Source organism: Hippoglossus stenolepis, chromosome 21 (assembly GCF_022539355.2).
Source record: "Hippoglossus stenolepis isolate QCI-W04-F060 chromosome 21, HSTE1.2, whole genome shotgun sequence".
In the NCBI taxonomy this organism is placed as follows: domain Eukaryota; kingdom Metazoa; phylum Chordata; class Actinopteri; order Pleuronectiformes; family Pleuronectidae; genus Hippoglossus; species Hippoglossus stenolepis.
Window position 1 is genome coordinate 17,236,150 of NC_061503.1, and position 15,202 is coordinate 17,251,351.

The 15,202-nt window shown below is 44.4% G+C and overlaps 2 protein-coding genes across 2 annotated transcripts; both read left to right on the forward strand.

Annotated features, from left to right (window-relative positions):
* The first annotated feature begins 171 nt into the window (after positions 1-171).
* Positions 172-8,340, forward strand: LOC118100669 (guanine nucleotide-binding protein subunit alpha-13). Its single transcript, XM_035145990.2, has 5 exons — positions 172-521; positions 1,426-1,652; positions 4,570-4,620; positions 5,410-5,610; positions 6,008-8,340. The coding sequence occupies exons 1-5, from the start codon at positions 239-241 to the stop codon at positions 6,377-6,379; spliced, it is 1,134 nt and encodes a 377-aa protein (XP_035001881.1). The 5' UTR covers positions 172-238; the 3' UTR covers positions 6,380-8,340.
* Positions 8,341-9,465: 1,125 nt separating this feature from the next.
* On the forward strand, positions 9,466-14,505 carry si:dkey-21c1.4 (uncharacterized protein C17orf80 homolog). Its single transcript, XM_035145742.2, has 5 exons — positions 9,466-9,704; positions 10,222-11,622; positions 12,153-12,263; positions 12,882-12,998; positions 13,071-14,505. The coding sequence occupies exons 1-5, from the start codon at positions 9,695-9,697 to the stop codon at positions 13,097-13,099; spliced, it is 1,668 nt and encodes a 555-aa protein (XP_035001633.2). The 5' UTR covers positions 9,466-9,694; the 3' UTR covers positions 13,100-14,505.
* The last annotated feature ends 697 nt before the right edge of the window (positions 14,506-15,202 follow it).

Sequence of the window (15,202 nt, forward strand, 5' to 3'; positions counted from 1 at the left end):
TGATCTGACATTTCCACGTAAGCTCGCGTTTGTTTGTTGCGTAAAGAAACGCGTAGGTAACGATGAAAAAAAAAAAACAAGAGCAAAGTTTGCGTGTGAGTCTAAATAACGTGACGTTCAAAGTGTCAGATGACAAAGTGTCGGCGGCTCCACTTCCTGAGTTTAGGGAAGGGGCTTGGTCCCGTGCCCGCGCCCCGCGAACGCGCATCAAATCAGCATCGATGAAGTTGGTGCGAACATGGCGGATTTCCTGCCGACCAGGTCCGTGCTCAAAGTTTTCCTGCCCGTGTGCCTGCTCAACAGCGGCGAGGTGGAGCAGCTCCGCCGGTCCAAGGAGATCGACCGGTGCCTGTCCCGGGAGAAGCCGTACGTGAAGCGGCTGGTGAAGATCCTGCTGCTCGGCGCGGGCGAGAGCGGCAAGTCCACTTTCCTCAAGCAAATGCGGATCATCCACGGGCAGGACTTCGACCAGCGCGCCCGGGAGGACTTCCGATCCACCATCTTCAGCAACGTTATCAAAGGTAACGTCCGGGCGGCCGGGCAGCGGGGGGTTCGAGCCCCGCCGTGCCGCCGCGGAAAAGGCCCCGAGAGGCGGCCAACGTGGGGGAGAAAGTTTCCACATCTGGGCTGGGGACGGAGAAGCGGCGGCGGCGGCAACACCCAGAACCCAGAACCACGAGAGTTCGCCGCCGCCGGAGCGTCATCTGTTCTTATCTCGTGTTGTTCAATATCTGCACAAAGTTTAAATCTGACTTCGGCTTCACTTTCTGTTGCTCGGAGGCTGAAAGTCAGGGATGAAGCTAATGGAGGCTGAACCCACCACTGCGCTGTAATGTGTTCCTGTTTGTCCGCCGCACCGAACAACAGGGACCGAGCGCAGCAGCGTGTCAACGAGCTTATCTCGGGTTCAACACGCAAATATTTGTGTTATGATTATAAATATTGATTTGTTTTCAGAGTGTAATGTCTTTCCTGTTTGTCCGCTGAACTCAATATTAAGAATATCTGAGCGCTGCAGCAAATAGTTTATTTAAATAGTCGAGAGAAAATGAATCATTAACTGACAGTTTCAAACTATTTCAGCTTCACTAATATGAGATGCTCATAATGTCACATGATAAGAAAAAAAACCACAATATGTTTTGGTTCCTTTTGCGACATCCTGACATTTTGTTGACCTAGATTTTATCAAAAGTAATGATTAATCGATAACTAGTTATAATCACAGGTTTCAGGAGTATTTATAAACACTGGTGAAATGTGAATTCACGTATTGTATCGTCTTGTAGCTGTGACACATCTTTATAATCATTAATATCACATCCTGTCAGTCAGAACAGGTTTGTGTTGTGTTATTTTTTTGTTTGTTTGGCGTTCTCCGACCATCATCCACCCCTCACGGTGATGTCGTCACTTCCTCTCCAGGTGTCCGTGTGTTGGTGGACGCGCGGGAGAAGCTGCACATCCCGTGGGGCGACCCCAACAACCAGCCGCATGGGGACAGCCTGATGGCGTTCGACACCCGCTCGGCGATGATGGCCAGCGGGCAGCTCGAGACGTCCATCTTCCTGCGGTACCTGCCCGCCATCAAAGATCTGTGGGCAGACTCGGGGATACAGAACGCCTACGACCGCCGCAGGGAGTTTCAGCTGGTACGTGGACACACACACACAGAGAAATAACGAAAAACCATGTACGTAAGAGACGTGTCTTCGTGGGGCTGGAACACGCAGCCCGATCAGATGAGACGTTTCTGGTGTATGAAACTGGGTTTCTACAGAATTTGGGGTGAGGGTGGGAAATGCCGGGAAACACAGCTGTGAAAACAGAAAGTGTAACTGACTTTCATCTTTAATTCATCCTCCTGTCCTCTTTCTCTCTCTCTTTCTCTCTCTCTGATTCTCTGGCGCTCTCTCTCTCTCTCTCTCTCTCTCTCTCTCTCTCTCTCTCTCTCTCTCTCTCTCTCTACGTTGAGCAGTGTGACATGTGATTGAGTCAGCTTCCTGTTAACACCTCGCCCCGCTCCTCGGCTGTCAGCTCTCATGTTTTAACACACTGACGTTTGCCCCAGAATAGCGGCACCACGCTTGTGGTCGAGCACGTACTCGTGTCCTCATCCGGACCTTTCTGTGCGCTTGTTGTGCCTCGTATTCATTTCTTCATCCTGCCGCGTATTTGCTTACTTTACGTGAGGTGTCGGGTCATAAACCTAATACGTCGTCCAGCTGTTGAGGAGGCCCCCCCCACCCCCCCAGCTGAGGAGAGAGCTTCGGGCGTCAAAAACCGAAAATGTGAAGTGTCTCTCTCTCTCTCAGCTGCGTTAGGCTGAACTGTTGAATGGTGTTTTGTTCCCTCACTCACTCAGCTGGTCGCTGTGAGCTGGTTGTGCAGACACAAGGGGAATAAGAGTGATCAGAGCTGGAATGTTGATCTGTAGTTAAACAGCTTTATGCTCACAAACACAGGCCTGGCTCTCTCCCACTCACTCTTATTTGCACACAAACATTAAGAGTGTCGCACACCTCAAGTTACACAAGGACACACACACACAGACACACTTCATGTGCATGTATGGCTGCAGCCAACACACATTGAGTTTTTTTATTATGGAAATCAAGAAAATAGCAAATCTTCAAAATTCAGAAGGAGGAACAGATGAAGTTTTGCTTGAAAAATGTGATTTTTACATGGACGACACCTCGGTGGAGTGTGGAAACCAGACCTGACGAGTCGAGCCAGGTTCGGACAACAAGTTTAAAATGATATGTGGCTCAGGTTCGACCTCTTACACTGCCTGTAATCCATCGAACATCGGGCTCAGCTCATTTTTGAAGACGAATCCTGGGCTCTGGGAAATCACGTGTTGGTTTATTGATATTAAGATAAGTTATTGACTTAAACGTTTATTGAATGATCATAAAAACCAGAAGCTGCAGCCACAACCAAGACTCTCCAGACTCTGAAATGTGGAGATTTGCTGCTTTCACAAAGCAAATCGTTTGTTGGCGTCACTTTTGTCTCTGCTCAAAGAATCAATCAAAAAAAAAAAGAAGCTACAGATTTTCCAACACAATGGAATCATTATTGGTTGAGTGAAACCTTCTGATTGGGTCTGAGTGTGAATTAAATCTGAAACCTCAGGGCATCATCGCTGCAGAAAACACAAGCTGTCACTCATAGAAACCAGAAGTGGCGGCCGCAGAGTCGTCCTCTCCGGGAGCCGTGTGAATTTTCCCTGCTCTGCTTCTTGGGGGACCGACGTGTTTCTCTGCCGGCGGACTCGGCCCAACCTGTTTTGACCAAGCTCTTTGTGTATTTGCATCACAAATCACACGTGCCCCCAGGCCTGCTCGTATTTATCATTAGAAACACATGAACACGCTGAACCCACACATGGATTCTCTCTCTCTCTCTCTCTCTCTCTCTCTCTCTCGGTCTGTGTGTCGTTCAAAGTTCAGAGTTCTTACACGTCGAGTCATAAAAGACACCAGAGATCTGACCTCATGTTAAACAGCCACAATAAAAATGACACAGAAACGTTTGTTGTAAAATGTCGTGTTTTCAGATTTGCTTTTACAGCACATTCGTAGAAACTGCAACTCTAGCTCGGGGCGATCGCCCTCCTTGTTTCTCTTCTGCTTTTTCTTGCTCACTGATTTATTTTTTTGTGGGTTTTTTTTTTGACACTTTTAAAACCAGCAGCCACTCAGATTTCTTTAAAAGGCAGAACTATGGTTGGAATTAAAATTGGCTCCACAGAAAGGTGACTCTCCTGTCTGTTGGCTTTAACGTAGCACCACGCCATTCTGCTCCTCCCTACACACAGGTTTTTCAGGTCAGGTTAGTTTTTGCACGAGATCAAAAGGTGAATACAGGAGCTTTACAGTGAGGAAAATGGCCGGTATGTGTCTCTCACACAGAAATCCAGCCCAGACAGCCACTTCCACTGATACCATTTGAATTTTTATAACATGGGCGTTGGGTTATCATCTCATTTATGCAAATTACATGCAAAACAAGTTCCCTGACGAGGTGTGGCGACACCGCGGGTCACAGGGAAGACGGCGAGGAAAATATCTTGCGTATTTTTGCAGGCGTTTTTTGAGTTTTCTTGACAGGACACACACACACACACACACACACACACACACACACACACACAGATAGAGGAATGTATCTCAGCCCTGGCAGCCTCATGTCTGGGCTTGCACTCATTTTGTATGAACGGCGTCAGGATGGCCTAGAAAGAACACCCCGACACACACACACACACCTCACGAGCTACACTTCTGTCTCGATCAAAGAAACACCTTCACACACGTGTCTAATGCAACACTGAGTATCTTGCATCCTGCCTCACCTCCTCAGAGCAGACTCCGGTCTCTGCAGACACACGTTTCTGAAAACAAACTGGTTATGTGCGTTTGGCTGCACCAACCTGTGTGTGTGTGTGTTTTTGTGATTCATGCAACAAGAGCAGTTGGTAAATGTTTATTTTTTATGAGGAAAATGACTGAATGTAATAAGTTCCTTAGAATTAACAGAAATTCCACCTCTGTCCTGTCGCAGGGTGAGTCTGTGAAGTATTTCTTGGATAATCTGGATAAGCTGGGCGAGCTGGTAAGTTGTTTCTGCCTGCACTGATTGTTATAATCACACGTGTGCATGTTATAGTTAATTCTGCAATGTAAGGTTATTATTCTCAGAGGAAAATCACAAAGAAGAAGAAGCTTCTATTAGCTGAACATTAGTTACAGGGTATTTACAGGGATTTCTTATAAAGCACAGAATTCAGTTTCCTTAAAAACGTTTTAGAAGGTAATAAAAAGCCTTAAATTGAATCCACGAAAGTCTTTAATAAGTTATCTACTGTTTTGTATCTGACGACAGGATGTCAGGAAACGATAATGATCAGAAAGTCAGATTAGTGCAACAATAAACTTTGAGTTTTACTTCGTATCATAGACTGTAAAATTGTATAGCATCAAATAACTAACAAATCCAAACTTTCTGGAAGAATTAACACTTGAACAAACATCAATGTGATAAGAATTCTTTGAGAAAAAATAATTTAACTTCTGCTAACATAAAAATATTGATTTCCTCTTCCTAGAAACCAGATTCAAATTACTGTCTCATATCCTCCAGCTTTGATAGGATATTTTTATCACATGCTGTTTTTAGATATATTTGTAAATAGCTTATGAACAGCAGAGGATATTTTTCATGTTATCCCTTGTTTTCCCTCCTGTAATTGTACAAAAGTAAAAGTAAAGGTTAAAATGAATTAATGAAGGCTTCCTCAGGACATTTCAGACCCTGTCGTGTAGTTTTGAAGATGTTTTTTTTTACCAAGTGATGAAGAGCAATCGGTATCAATCACTCATCCTCCTCCCCTCTCTCCTGCAGGATTATCTCCCCAGTCAACAGGACATCCTTCTGGCCCGTAAACCCACCAAAGGCATCCACGAGTATGACTTCGAAATCAAGAACGTTCCCTTCAAGATGGTGGACGTGGGCGGGCAGCGCTCGGAGCGGCGGCGCTGGTTCGAGTGTTTCGACTCCGTCACCTCCATCCTCTTCCTCGTGTCCTCCTCAGAATACGATCAGGTGAAAACACACGGCCTCTGGTTTCCTCCCTCTCTCACCATCACACACTGGAGACAGTCTGATCAGTTTGTTGGAGCAGATAATGTTTCAGGACTTTGTGATTTAAAAAGTCCTGATCACCGTGTCTACGTGAGATTTCTCATTCTGTGGAGTTGTCGGTTTGTACTGTTGTGATATTTTACAACAACAAGGTCTCTCAGGAGAGTTCGAACCAATAATCTCATGAAACCGCATTTGAGTTTACTAGATCCATATTTTTATTAAGATCAGCAGCAAATGTTATGGATCCACACCAAAATATAACTAAATAACAAAAGCAGAGGAAAACACAACCTCCTCGGTTGAGGTGAAATCTACGGTCCTCGTACTAACGTTCTCTCTCTGTTGTCTGACCCAGGTGCTGATGGAGGACAGGCAAACCAATCGACTGCGTGAATCCCTCGACATCTTCGAGACCATTGTCAACAACCGCGTCTTCAGCAACGTCTCCATCATCCTCTTCCTCAACAAGACAGACCTGCTGGAGGATAAGGTGAAGAGCGTTCCGCTCAAGGACTACTTTTCCGACTACACCGGGCCGGAGCACAGCCTGCCGGACATCCAGGCGTTCATGGTGGACTGCTTCCGCACCAAGAGACGCGACGCCACCCAGAAGCCCCTGTACCACCACTTCACCACAGCCATCAACACGGAGAACATCAGGCTGGTGTTCCGCGATGTCAAGGACACCATCCTCCACGACAACCTCAAACAGCTCATGCTCCAATGAGCCTGGTCCACCTGTGAACGCAGAGGAGCTGAACGAGGACACGACCTCCCCCTCGTTCCTAAAGAGGACGTGAGAGAGACCAGCCTCAGAAGAATCCAGTAGACGTCAGCGTTGTTCTTCAGCCGTTTTTATATTAGTTTTTACACTCCTCTTTTGAAGAGTTGGCCTTCTTCAGGGTTTGGTAGGGGAACGAGTCAGCAGGGCGGACGGTCCGTGGTTTTAAAAGAAAGACGCGCCCGACAGTTTGGATGTTTGATGACGTCTGATCTCCGCTGCTTTCGTTTTGAGACCATCTCCTCCGGCCTGAGCTCGGCCTCACAGCACAAGACTCCCAGCTCCAGTGCCTGGCTGTGGAAACCAGAGAAACCTTTAACAAACGGGGGGGCCACATGGTTCCTCAACCAGATAAAAACCACACAGGAAATAACCACGGTGAAAAGCGTACTTTTGATACAACATGCAAGCGAAGAGTTAGACGGTCCAAATGTACCAATATTATCTGTGCCAGAGTTGATTTGCCAGTCTTTGTCCAAGCACTGAATTCATCTAGTCTGAAATCACTCCCTTTGTGTCAGTTGTTCTCTCCAGTGCTGCTGTGTGAACATTGTTTCTCAGCCCCTGTTGTCCATACGGGGTTTCTGATGATCTGGAGACTGAACAATTGTCCTTTTTTTTTTTTTTCATCATACGGCAGCACCACTCCTTCCTCTTCCCGTCCCACTTATTCGTTTTCTTGTTCGAACATCAGCAGATTGACGGTGCTGGCACGCGGCAAGTGTTGCCAGGACGAGGGACCAGCTCGTTGATGGTGAAAGAGTCGAGAACTGTTAAAGGATTTTAAGGAAACTGGCTCCTGGAAAACCGCTAAAAAAAAATAAACATTCCACTTCGTGTCTTTATAAGCAAATAATTTTGAATCCTGCGTTTGTGCCTCGTTTCCTTCGTTGAGCAGATAGTTACGTTGATATTTGAGGGTAGATTCACCCTCAGTTTGCTGAGTCGGGGGTTTGCCAGTGAGCATGGAGTCCACAGTTTTCTCAGGGTTGATGAGTTAATGCTGACGTCGTTGTTGGTGAAGTAACTGAATCGTTTAATCTTAATCTGGGCGGCGGAGCGGTGGGACTCGGCTGGGCCACAGTACAGCTGTGTGGTGTTTGGTACTGTCCCCGATCTTCGACCCTAGACCCCCATCTTCTCCTTCCTCTGTCGCTCCCTTTGTTCTCATCTCTGATTAGATGCCACGTAAAGGGACGGACCTCCCCTGTTTGCCTGAATGATGAATGTGTGTTAATAGATGTACAGAGATTTGCTCTAGATGGTCAGAATATACTGTAACCCAACGTTGCCTGTGGTGAGATGTAACCAGTCGTGGGAGAGTTTCTGTGTCGGCACTGAGTTGTGACTCCTCTGTGATTAGTTTTGTTTTTTTACATGCGATCTTGTGCTGTTTAGGATTTTTTCCCTTTTTAAGACGACATTTGTAGAAGAAAATAAAGACACGCAAAAAAAAGCCACTGGAGCTGAATAGTTTTGTCAGCGGCTGTTTTCTGTCGGGGGCCAATCTTTGTTGGAGGACGACTTCCAGGCACTGTTCGAATCTCTGTTTCTCTGCCAGACCCCCATGCCTTCTTGACTCTGCTCACATCGACAGACTGTAGTTTTTCTCTCCTGCTGTGAGCTTCAGTTTCGCTTCCAGTCCTGGCGTTGTACATACTGTAATCTGTTGCCATGTAAATAATATTCAGGTTTATCTCCTTTATATGTAAATGGTTGTAGAAATGGCATTTCCCCCCCACTTCCTCCTTTCTGAATGTGTTTCAAATCACTGCTTTTCCAATGAAGATGACTTTTTCATGTAGATGTATTTTTGTGTAATTTTGACATCGCCCTTTTGAAATTCATTCCTGTGTCAAGTCTCATACCACTTTAACCCTCTCAATAAATACACTTTTCTAATGAAACCAGGGTCTGTTTGTTTGATTTAACCTTTATGACCTCGGCCAGGGAGGTTGTTTGTTTATTTGTCTGTTAGCAGGATTACGGGGGAAAAAACCACTGGACGAATTACAACGAAGCTTGGTGAAAGGATGCGTCCGGTTTGGGTCAGGGAAGAACCGAGCAAATTTAGATTTGGATCCAGGAATATTTTTACATTATTAGATACATGTTTATACATTTTCAGCTTTTTCCCAGGGAATAATTCACAGATCTTAACGTTGACCCAAAACATGCAACCAAGTTTATATTTGTACAGGAAATTCTGACTTTTAATTATCTTAACTCCAGATCTGACTTATTATTATTATTATTATTATTATTATTATTATGACTACTACTTCTACTAAGACTTGGTGCTGCTATCATTAAGTATCACTCTTGTTATTTTCATTATAACCAGTCTGACAGAACTGTGTTTTAAATTAGTTATTTTAAAAGTGAAATTCATGTGCTGTGTGTGTTTTGAACCCCAGTAAAACATCTTTCTATTTCCATTATACATACAAAGATAAAAGTCGTATCTAACAATTTTCCTTTCGCAGAAAATTCATGTAAGATGAGAAGTCAAGCTTGGTTTGCGGATTAAGTGACAACTTCTCTATCAGGCCCCTCACATCCCGCTATTAGTCACACAAAACAGAACAAAACTTAACACATTTCATTCTATTTCCTCCACATATTAGCTTTAATAGTTTTTAAATATGTTTGTTTTAGATTCTTCGTAGAGATTGTTCCACAAACTGATTCCTCTCATTGTAACAAATCAATTTCTTTAAAGATCTCTGTTCCTTTTAAGTTATGAGTTATAATAGTTCTCTTTTTTCAAATCTTTTCTGGATGTGGGAACATGAGATGTTTGATTTTTAAAATTTGACACATTTCTCTAAAAAAACTGTATTTCCGGGTATTGAGGCGAAGACGGAAGTAGAAGATGGGGACTCATCTGTATTGAATCAACGCGCCACACCCACTAATCACATCACCACGTGTTTCTCCAGAACGTTCATGAGACGATTTAAAACACCAAACACATCTCACTATATTTAATCTCTGCAACCAGACAAATAATAATATTAATAATAAAAAGCAACCTAGCGATGATTTCAGTTATTTCTACTCAGGCTCCTGAGGCGCCACCTAAAGGGTCTTTCCCCTCCACACGGCAACAGATGACCCTGACGCTCAGGAGAAGTTGTTACACTTTGTTCTAATGTTAAAGTTCGTTAAACGTCAAACGACTTCTCATGTCGCCGCCGCCGCAATTATTTCCCCGGGACACGCAGCTCTCTGATTGGCTGTTTGACGCACGCGTTCAGAATGAGCTCCGGTAAGCGCAACTGTTAACGATACGTCTTTTCATTGGAGGATCAGCACATGAAGCAAGATACTGCGCATCCTAGAATAAGTGATACTCACTGTATATTTACATTTTACAGTATCGTTAGTTTGTACATATTTAGATCTGATGTCGATTAATCGATCACCCGATTAACACAAAATGAACGAGCAGCTGTTGTGTTCGCGGATTCAAGAACTTCTCAAATGTGTCAATCTCAAATCAATGGTTTCTGCCATAAAGATTTACAAAGAAAATATATAAAACAAGCAGCTGTATAATAAAATATAGAAGCAAAAGAAGTATAGAATAAAAGATGTCAAGGATTTGATATTTTTCAAGCAGAAAAATCAAAACATTTCTTTTTGCTTCCAGCTTTTCTAATCTGCAGTTTGGACCCAGACTTTGAATATTGAATTTTAAAGAAGTTGCAGATTATTTTCTGGTGATTAATCAACTACTACTTTCAGCTCTAGTTGTGATGCTCTGTCTCTGTTTGTCCTCACAGAGGTTTGTCCGTCCTGTGGGAAAACCTTCAAAAGGCTGAAGAGTCACCTCCCACATTGTAAAGCAGCGAACTCCCAAACGAACCCGACCGGAAGTCACGTCGGAGCGAATCAGACGACATCGTCTTCTCCGCTGGGCGCAGGCGACAGTGAACCGACGGCGAAGGGGAAGAAGTCCAGAGAGTCATTGTCAATGGCAGCAAGTCCACGGGCGAAGAAAAGCACAACATCCGCACCAGCACAGACGTCTGACAGCACAGGCTCGAGTTCTTCTTCACCTCCTCCATCAACTAAGAAGAAGAGGGAGAAGCTATCAGAACAAATCAAGTTGGCCAGCACGCCGTCCTCCACCACTACCTCCCTCACCTCCTCTCCGCCGCTGTCTCCACCTTCCATCGCCTCTAAGCCGAAAAAGAAGAGTCTCCGTGCTCTGATAGAAGCTACAAACACGGACCGAGCCGCTAAAGGATCCCTGGAAGGAACCGGATCTGCCTCAGAAGACTTGCTCTCAGGTTCCACTCCTGTTTTAGCAGATCCTCTAAGCTCCAGAACCTTTAACCCTCCAGAAACCTACATTAAGACAGACGGCATCACTTTGTCCGCTCTGTCCACAGACACCAAACCCAAAGAAGCCTCTAAAAAGAAGGCGTCAAAGACGAAGAGGGCTGAACAATCCCCTCCCACAACCAAAGAGCCAGACTCTGACTCTTTAGATTCTGGATTCAATAACAGGCCTCACGTAAGAGACGACCTCTGGGTGGATAACGTGAAGGAAACAGAGGATTCTAATGTGACCATTTTGACATCGGGAAGTGGGGACCAGGCCAGGATCACCATCCAGGATGCTAAAGGCCTTTTAGGCCGAACTAAAACCAGCACAACCAGCAAGAAGAGAATCCTGAGTGAGACTGAAACTACAGACGACCTGAGCAGCAACAACAGACTTGACACTCGTCTCAGAGCAGTGACGGTTCCAGCAGAGACTGGAAAAGATGTTGTTCGCTGCTTGGTAACAACTCAAACTGTGTCGGAGCAGCTGCTCAGCGCCAGTTCACAACAAACTGAATTATTACCAGTGAAGGAAAGAAGCTCAAAGTCTAAAGAAGCCTTTTTAATCCCTCTGGAACACGATGGTTCCTCTCAACCCAAACTCTTCTTCCCGGAAACTCCCCTGAGCCAAACTTCCCCTCCTCCAGGTTCAGTCGGCGCGATCCAGGGGCAGAAGGTCGGCCGTCACATGGCAGAACTCCTCTCGCTGCCACTGTCAACCATCCAGTTCTCCAGTCCTCGTCTTTTACCTCTGACCACACCAAGGCCGCTGGCAAGGGTGGAGACGTCGAGAGCTGCTGATTGGCTGATCCTGGAGGACAGGAAACAAAACGCTGCTCTCACTCGAAAGGAAGGTCAGTATTTGACAGAAATCGAGACAGGAAACAACTGACAGAAAATGAATCACTGACAGTTTTTCCTGCTTCTCAAATGTAAAATGCAGTTTTTTACTTGTCTTACATTATAGTTAATTAAATATCTTTGAGTTTAGCTCAGTTCTTCACAAAAAACTCATGATTGCAACAGATTTATTGTGCTTGACAGAACAAGACTGATTATTCATAATGACCAAAATGATTAATTGCAGCTTGAATCCTTTTTATATGATATTTTAGTAATTTCAGACTATTTTTATTCGGGTGTGTTTAACAACTTTAATCAGTTTAGAAAAGTTTGGGTTCTAAGTTTTGAGAAAGACTTAAGCAGGAAACAGGTTTGTGTTCCTCAAACCGAGGTTCTGAGAAGAGCGTTGTTTCGGTTTCTGTTTCAGTCGAAACGCAGGAAACACGAGTGTAAAAGCTTTCAGTCGACGAGGGTGAAACGAAAGAGGATGTGTTCTCGTGTGTATTTATCTGTCAATGCACTGGTTCTGTGTGAACAACAGAGGCTGTGACACGGCCGAGTCTCGGACAGGTGAAGCTGAGGGAGTTACCTCAGTGGCTCGGCTGCAGAGTCCCCAGTCGTCCAAGAGACGCAGTGGAAATAGCGCAGAGAGGTGAATATGAAGCTCATCTCACACAAATACAAATATTTTACACAATGACTGTAAATAAAGATGGACGACGTGTCCCCACTTCCTCACACTGTCCACAAATAAAGCCAAAATATCCCGGATACGAGCGCAGCCATCTTGTGCCGAGGATGTAATGTGGAGTCAGAGTCTGAGGAGTAGAGATCGGGGGGGTGGAGCCGTGGCATCGATGTCCCACCAATACATGTGCTTGGCCAATCAGGAGTCAGTCTCAGCTGTCAATCATGGCTAACTAAATTCACCAAATTTACAGTAAAAATTAACACTTGAATATACATGTATTTTGATTTATTAGTTTCGTCCAAGTCCCATCTGCTAAAACGGAGGAGGCAGGGTTTATGACCTATACTGCAGCCAGCCAACAGGGGGCGATTGAGACGCTTTGGCTTCACTTTTTGGGAGCTGTCATGTCGTCCATCTTTATTTATTGTCTATGGTCTGCATCCATTTTGGGAAACTAATGCCACTCATGCTTCAGGAAGGAAACATTTAGATTTTATCACCTGTTTCCAGTCATTATGCTAAGCTAACCGGCTGCTTTTACATCTATGTGTTCCCTCTCCTCTCCTGTGCCTCCCTCAGGCTGGCAGTGGTATTACAGGAGATACATCGACGTGAGGAAAGGTGGTGTGGGTGGACTGGGCATCCTGTTAGCAGGATACTGTGTGCTAAGCTACATCTGGAGCTACCCTCATATAAGTAAGTGAGGGAAGTTCTCTCAGTGTTTGTGAGGAGATGTGGAGATGACTCGTTGTGTTGTTGTTTTTTCAGAGCACGATCGCTGGAGGAAGTACCACTGAGGTCGAGAGAAGATGTTTGGACAAGCGAGCGTGGACACGGAAACAACATCTGTAGCAGGAGGAGTTTTTGTTTAAAGGAGCCATATCAAGGTTTTTTCCGTTTTTCACATATGTCATGCCTAGCGTCTAGTCTGACACGCCCCCTAACAAAGTCAGGTAAAGCTAGAGCGGAGGCCGATGTTTCCTTCAAGCACTGGAGGTGGTTGACCAATCAGAACAGAGTGAACCAGCTGGCCAATCAGAGCAGGCTGGGCTTCATCAGGAGGAGGGCCTTAAAGAGACAGGAGCTGAGTGTTTCAGACAGCGGCTCAAAAGAGGAGCTGCAGCGATGGACTTCTAGAAATAGGACAGTGATGTGTTTTCTGAACATTGGAGCTTGTAAACCCTTTCATGTAAGAGCTCAGATTTAAGTTATCACCCTGAATATGAGTATAGTGAGTCTCCTTTAAACTAAAAAAGACAAAACCTTTAGAACCAGTGAGCTTTGAAGACGTTGGAAGACAAATTCTGTTTGTTTTTTACGTTCTGGCTGCTTTTTATTTAACTGACAAATATGGAAGAAGAATCGATCCTCTTATGAAATTCTCCGCATCACAGATGTCTTCTAAAAACCAGTCCTTTACCAACTGGTCGAGTTGTTATTCAGAGATTCGTAGTTTAATGCTCACTTGACCACTCACACCACTGCAGTTTAATCTATTCTATTTATTTTTATTTTCTATTTATGTTATATCAGATTGAGAGAAATATTTAGAAGAAAAATTATTGGGATAAATAGATTTTTTTTGAGTTTAACGAATGTTTTCATTTGACAATCCAAAATAGTTTCAGCTCTGACATGTGTTCAGAGTCCCGCTGTGTCCCCGGGACTCCACTAGGGGTCATTGTTGAGTTGTGTTAATAAGATTGTGTGGGTTGAGCAGTCCAATGTTTTCTTTGCTCCTGCAGAGGCTTTGGCGCCGAGGTCCACGAGAGGATTTAAGGGAACAAACAGTTTTTTAACTTGATCAAAATCTTCGTGAGGAAGCTCAGACGTGATGAAACGTGACACACCCTCACATCAGCATCCATGAGGAGATTCTATCTGTGAAGCGGAGAGTCGCAAATCTGTGTTTTCTTTGGAAACGCTTCCCCTGTCACATGTTGTTACTCTGCATGCTGAGTCTGTGAGTGGCTGTGTGAACACTCGCTGAATAGTAATGGAGGGACACTGAAGGAGGCTCTCAGCCGGACTGGACCAGTTTCTCATTGTATTCAAAATGAATTTATTGTTGACTCCCCTTCGCTGCTGTAGTGAACACACACGAGCTACAAATGAAGAAATGACAGTGTTTTTGTAGTTTTCTTCCTCTTTTTTTTCTGAAGCTGCTTCTTGGCAAACACAATAAAAAATAATTTCCATTTTCTCATGTGTTGTTTCTTTACATTCTTATTTTTTCTCCATACAAAATTATAAATATTTTGTGTTCCACTTTTCAATTTTTTGTACAAAACAACAAACTACACAAATCAAGTGAGACAGAACGACAGTGAAAATGGAGGCAGAAAAACAAATCCCCACTGAAAATAGAGGAGAAGAAGCGGTAATGTTCCTGCCGGGCCCTCGGACACTGATATGCATCCAGGTCACACTTTGTTTCACCGACAGACGCTGGACACGTCCCCACTTTGTGCAGGTCTAAAACTAAGTGCTGTCGAGGCACAACATCTTGCAGCAACTCCTGCAACAGCCACTGGCACTCAAACACACACACAGACACAAACAGAAGACGATGACAAATGAGTTCTTCATCACCCCGTATAAAAAGGCCTTCAGTCTGCAGTCGTAGCTTACTGGCAATCATAATTCACAGACACGTTACAAGAGAAAGGTGGAACTATCCAGAATCAACCCCAGGAGCAGTAAAACACTTCGTTAAACCTAAGCTTTGGTCCTGGGTTGAGTTTGGCAGACAAATCGCCTTTTCTTGCTTTGCACTGTAAGACAGATTTCTGTAGAAGTTAACACAAAAAAAATGTTACTCCAAAAACAAATACAATATTTAGGATAAAGTCTTACTCAGGATGAAATATCACAGTAGGTTGAGTTTTGGTTCTAAAAAC